At 38.4% G+C, this 6263-nt stretch overlaps 1 protein-coding gene across 1 annotated transcript; it reads left to right on the plus strand.

The window, feature by feature from the left end:
- Positions 1–2092: 2092 nt before the first annotated feature.
- Positions 2093–4193, plus strand: LOC124052790. The gene is made up of 2 exons (XM_046377451.1): positions 2093–2286; positions 3238–4193. Exons 1-2 carry the CDS (start codon positions 2211–2213, stop codon positions 3861–3863), a joined length of 702 nt encoding a protein of 233 aa, XP_046233407.1. The 5' UTR covers positions 2093–2210; the 3' UTR covers positions 3864–4193.
- The last annotated feature ends 2070 nt before the right edge of the window (positions 4194–6263 follow it).

Below are 6263 nucleotides of genomic sequence, written 5' to 3' on the forward strand. Positions count from 1 at the left end.
TCTTTCTGTGGTTGATGAGGGTCTGATGGAGTGTTGTTCAGCCCTTAGGGCTGCCTGAGAGTGGGGTGTAACAACATTGGCTATAAAAACTTGTATAAAGTAACACAGACAGATATCTGAAAACTAAGGGAAAGAGAGGTTTTAGCTACGTTGGCAGGGTTGTAGCTAGAACAGTGATGGACCACAGACCCAGCTCCAACCACCAGCAAGCACTCATCAGCCTGCTGATGAGATACGCACACTCTTTAAAATCAATACACAGAAAGCAGGATGGGTCCTCAGAGGCTGTGCTGCAGAACATCTTTAACCTTTCTCTGTCTAATTTATCAATAACATCTATGAACACTATTTATGAGGATAATATGGTTTTTAATTTCACTTTCAACTACATTTGTTATGGCATTTTCATATACTGGCCCCGGTTCTTGAGTGCAACTAAATTTTGATGTATGTTTTGTACAATGACAATAAAAAATGTTATTGTCAATCTTATCGTATCTCACCTTATCTTATCTTACCTTATCTTATCAATGAGGGCACAAATGTCAGTATTTTGGGTCAGTGTGTGGTAGTGGTACAGTTTACCTTATACTGTTACATGTATATTACAATGTTTGAAAGATACTCAAAGCTTCTGTACCTGTCTTTTTGGGAAAAAAAAGATGAGGTTTGCACACCAGTTTATATGATAGCTACAGTTAAAAGACATACTGACAATTAATGGATGAGAGCGTTTGTCACTGTGAATATGTAGCAAAGTAAAAAAACGGATGTGCCTCTGAGAGCAGCTGTTCGTCCTTTAGGAATGTCCAAAGAGAGGACTGAGTACCAGCAGAGGCTTGTCAACTGGTGACAACCCGAAAAGCCAGGACATGCAGAGAAACAGCCCCGACTGTTGTGAGGTAAAAGGGTGCGAACAGCTTTGTGAAATATAAACTGGTTATGAACTAATCTTTGTTATGTGTGAAAGTACAATGACAATACCATTGCCCCTTCCTGTGTTAAACCAGCAATAAGGGGGGTTGCGTCCACTGGGGGGCAGCAGAAACAAGCAGTAAACACTGACATAGTAACACTGACATAACATCACCTTTAAGTTGTTGTGTTGATTTTTGTGAGCAAGCAAGTGAGGGAAATACCTGGACATTACCTTTGAAGACAGAAAATCCAGAGGTGTTTCCAATTATTTTCCATTCATTATTAATTGTGGAGTATCTCACACACCGGACAGGTTGTCAGGGTGTGACCCGGGTCAAAAGTGTTGTTGCGGTTCATGTTTTGAATATTACTCTTTAGGGCTGTGAGATCCACAAAGTTTTATTTCAAGCATAAAACTATAAACCTGCATAAATATGACTACAGCTTTACTTATTTGTAATATATAGTCATAGTCAAGTTTTATATTATCAGTTTGAGTTTCATGCACTTTCTGTAATAAAACATAAACAGCAAAATTCACATCAGATGATAGACCAAAGTAACAGAGCTGAATGGTCCTACGACCAATCAGGATTTACAGTGAAGTTAGCACCACGGCCTGCATTAGCACTCACACACACAAATAAATGAATGAAAATGAAAAATAAAGAAATACAGACAAAATGAGGAGAATTGCAGAAGCTAAGAAAAAAAATTACATGCCAATGACATTAATTCATTTATTTAATCATAAGTATTTATTTATTTATTTTCTGATTACTATTTTGTGTGGACTATAAATTTAGAGATAGAGCTGCTGATTATTTAGGCCAATCTGAGCTTTCATTCATTAGCTTATTCTTTTATTTATTCATAGATTTCACTATTTGTCTAGATTTTACTTGTATTTAATAATTACTTGCAGTAATAAAAATGATTTTTGAGCCATTAGTCATTATTTCCATCCATATTTAAATGACTTTTTAAGTTGTGAAATGTCATGTAGCCTATTTGTTGAACGACTGACTAATTTTTATTATTATTATTATTAATAATAATAATAATTAGACGTGAGTAACAGTTTCGCAGGTAGTCATGGTGATGGAATACCGTTTTCATCAAAGCCACAATTCTAATTCCAGTCTGTAGTAAAACTTGGAGCAGACGTGTTGGCAAGAGAAACACTTGAACTGTGGTGCAAGTGCAAAATCGTTCAAAAGTGAATCTTTGAAGTCAGAAAACATCTCTTCAAAAACACCTGAAGACAGCAACTTCGCAGCGGGGGGCGGATAATGGCCTCCAGTGTTTTGCGCCGTGAGAAATACCTGCTGTACATTGGCGTCGACCGTGTGGTGGATGACCGCTATGGTAAAACGTAGTAGACGAGTGCTGATTAAAACGTGTTAAATCTATATTATTATAACATCAAATATATTTTACATTATAAATATACCAAAATACCACATCATAAACATAAATATAAGTTATGTCATTTTGTTGGTTGAATGTTAACTATTTAACTACATTAAACTTGTTATTTCGATGTAATAATTAAAATAGATAATGGATTTTACTGAGAGTACATGTGACAGGTAAAAATATTTATGTAGTGATTGAGAAAAACCTTTTGAGGGGAGTTAACACTGAGGCAAATTTAAAAAAAATGCTAAAAATTGTGTACATTGCCCGTGCCTATGAGATTAGCTCCTCTATTAGAACTCGCCAGATACCTGTTGTTTGTAGACCAAAGAGATAATTTAAGTCAATTCCCTTATTCCTACCATATTGTGGCCATAGATCAGAGCAAGATATGAAATAAATATTATGGCTTGTATTCATTCATCACAGTTTGGCATATGCTGCGGTTCTAACTTGCTGAAAACATTTAGCTTCTGTGAAGTAAAGTTTATGCACAGTGCAGTCATTCTTTGCTTGAGGCTGCCTGTGTTTTTAATTATTACATTATCTATTATTATATAATTCAGGACCATGACTGTGTTCTCAGAGCGAAAGAATACCTTTCATCTTTTGATATGATTTTAAATTTCATTCAACAGAAGTATAGAAATGAAATGTGCCATCTTCTACTTGTTATTATGAGAGAGGCAGACATTCTGAAGTTTTGTTTAAACAATGTTTCGTTCATATGTCACTCGTATCGCATGTCAGAATAGAACAGCTCAGATCTTCTTTGTGGAATGATGTGAGCAGTGCTTTAAATTATAGAAATGCGCAGCTGTTTTGTTTTGACCTGTTCATGTCTGCATGTTATTCTTACTCATGTGACTAACGTTTTCGTTCTCTTGACTTTCCGTTCAGATGCTTTGCCTCTGCCAAGACAAGTCCTTGAACTAGAGGTAACCAACTTGAGGAACCGTCCTCTGAGCAACGCAAGCGTCAACTCTTTGAGGGAGTCCGTCCTGGGCCTGTATCACAACCTCGTCACAGGCTCCAAGGACTTTCCTCCAATTCCATTCAGTGGTTCTTTTGCTTCAAGTCTAAGGTGCACACCCTTCGTCCGCGTGGCTCAGGCGCAGAAGGAGAACACCAGCCCGTGTCCCCTCATGGCAGCACCGTCAGGTTTGGTGCCGCCATTGACACAATCCATCTCTTCTGATCAGATTGTACTGACTCCAGTTCTTCCAGAGAAGGCAGATATGGAAGCCCTGAAGGCGGACCGCAGAAACTGTGTCCGACCCACGCAGGTTGATGGCAAGACTGTGACGAGAGTCATTTCTCCTGTGTACCACGTTGACACTATAGAAACACCAAATTGCTGGAGAGTGAGCGACTACAGAGAAGACGGACAAGTTCTCATGTCGGTCTTCTGTCAGTTTACTAGAGACTTTGCACAGTACACAAAGCCTCGGCAACAGACAAGGAAGAGGAAGAACACTGACACAGAGAGCAGCAGCAGCAGGCTATCAAAACGCATGAGAGTGTAACTGTTTTTATTTATTTATTTATTTATTTTACCCTCATACTGACAGGGTGGAATAAGTTTTAGTTTTTACTCCTCTGGGCCTGTGCATCTGGCAGGGCTGGTGATGGGAAACTCACCTGACAGAAAAGAAACAGTGAGCACTCTCCACCATCACATTTCCCAACGAGAGGAACCGTCCTCTGAGCACCACAAGAGTGAACTCATTGAGGGAGTCCATCCTGAGCCTCCTCATCACAGGCTCCAATGACTTTCCTCTACTTCCATTCAAAGAATCCTTCGACTCATCTAAGATGGTCACACCCTTCGATCAGGTCCAGCAGGGGCAAACAAAAGGACAATCAGGTCTCATAGAACCTACAGCCAGGTACCTATACCTATAGCTGTACTGACTAAATATCTTCTGATATTAACATATAACACAGAGCTTGGAGCCCTGAAGCATACACCGCAGAAACTGTGACCATGATCATCTCCTCCCCTGTGCACAGCTCTGAGAACAGCAAGTTGGAAACCGATGGACAGTGACTGACAACAAGCAAGATGGACATGTTCCAGTAGTGGCCCTGCATCAGTTTGTTAATGACTCTGTATCATGTGCAAAGCCTCAGCGACAGAAGAGGAACAGGAAGGACACTGATGTAGAGAGCAGCAGCAGCAGCAGCAGTCTGTGGTCACTCAAAAAACACATGAGTGACTGTCTTTTCACCCTGTGCTGGCAAGGTGGTATCAGTTTTAGTCTTTACTCTTCAGTCCAGACCAAATTGACCTTTGTTTGTCATTTTTCATTTAGAAAAGAGAGCAGAGGAAGAAACAAGAGGAGAGGAGACCAGAGGAGACAAAGGATGAGCATATACTGTGAATCCCCTCATTTCAAAAGGTAATTAGCCATTTTCAGAATTTCTGTATTGATTAGTTGTTCTTCTCGGTTCCTGACTGCCAAAGTTATTAACTGCTGTTCTCCTTTGCTTTCATTTGACTTTTACAGAGAGGAGAAGAAACAAGGAAGAATCAAGTCCAGACCAAGACCAAATGAGACAAGAGACAAGCAAATGCTGTCTCCATGCACTGTGAACCCACTCATTTCAGAAAATAAATGTGCATTTATCCTGTTATATTTTTATTTTCCCTTACCCTCCTGTTTACAAAGAAAAAATATGCATTCATGTGAAATGATATTATAAATCCTTCATGTGTTCACCACGTTGTCTGTCTTTATTTTTTCCAGATATGTCCTACTCAGCAGCATCACAGACGCTTGTCATCATCCTGTCTGTCCTCACACACAACTCCAGCTGGACTCAAAGTCTCCAGCTACATTTGTTCACATGGAAAGACAAATATAAAAAAAAGTCAATGTATTCTTCTGATCAGTATTGCCTGTGAGGTTTCTTGATGGACATCCTTTATATTTTTGTCAAACCTCCTTTTTGTCTTAAATAAGTGTTCACTGGACAAGTGACATGTTACGCTGTCTGTCTGCACTGATTGGTAGAACAGTATCTTTTAAGAGTTTCTGTGTCCTAATAAATGACTGATAAATGGCATCTCAACATAAAAAATAAATGACAAACATTTGAATCATTCTTCAAAAAGTTTTGACTTCTGGTAATAAAATGACAGGACACCATGTATCAAGAGCTAAATAGAAATGAACATAAGACAAATCACTGGTCTGGATTTACTTTGGCATTTTACACTCTGATGTTCTGATGAATTTTAAAATATAATATCTTCCTGGTTTTATATTTCTTCCTTCAGAAATAAGAGGTTTTAGAGTCAAACACTCTTGGCTACATGAGTTTACTGGCTGCTGCAGGAACAGATCATTCTCTGCAAATTGTCCAAAGATTATTGCAAACTCATGCAAAACTGTGTGAAAGGCGGGACACAATGTCTCACATACGAATTATTTGCATGTGACAGGTGTGAATTGTTTTCCATCATAAAACTGATTATGATTCTTCTGATCTCAAGACTACAAGGTTACACTACTTTCTACAACTTCTCTGAATTTATATTTCGTTTCAACATATGTCTCAACAACATGACCATCACCATGTGTAGGTAAGGATTACACCTGGAAATAAAACAAATGTTTAAAATATATTAGTTTAAACTGCATTTATTTTAAAAACATTTACTTGACACCAAAGTATGTCTATTCAAACCTAAAGCCAAGGCTGACCTGGACCACAGACACTTTAATTGGAGTTTAATGTGACTCCTCCTCTCTCAAAGGCTATGTCGCCCTTACTTCTCTAATAATGACAATGATGCTGGCCTGTTATTGAGACCATATCACATTATCAGCATTTTATCAGATGTCCACGTGTTCTTTATGTATAATTAAGGTTTTTTTCAATTAAATGAACTAGTTACTATAGACTCGTTGTCATATAAA

Source organism: Scatophagus argus, chromosome 21 (genome assembly GCF_020382885.2).
Source record: "Scatophagus argus isolate fScaArg1 chromosome 21, fScaArg1.pri, whole genome shotgun sequence".
NCBI lineage: Eukaryota > Metazoa > Chordata > Actinopteri > Scatophagidae > Scatophagus > Scatophagus argus.

What these genes read in the sequence shown, in the direction of transcription:
- LOC124052790 (XM_046377451.1), top strand. Translation starts at nt 2,211, where the DNA reads ATGGCCTCCAGTGTTTTGCGCCGTGAGAAATACCTGCTGTACATTGGC. An exon ending in TGTGGTGGATGACCGCTATG is followed by an intron (nt 2,287 to 3,237) that starts GTAAAACGTAGT and finishes CTTTCCGTTCAG; the next exon opens with ATGCTTTGCCTCTGCCAAGA.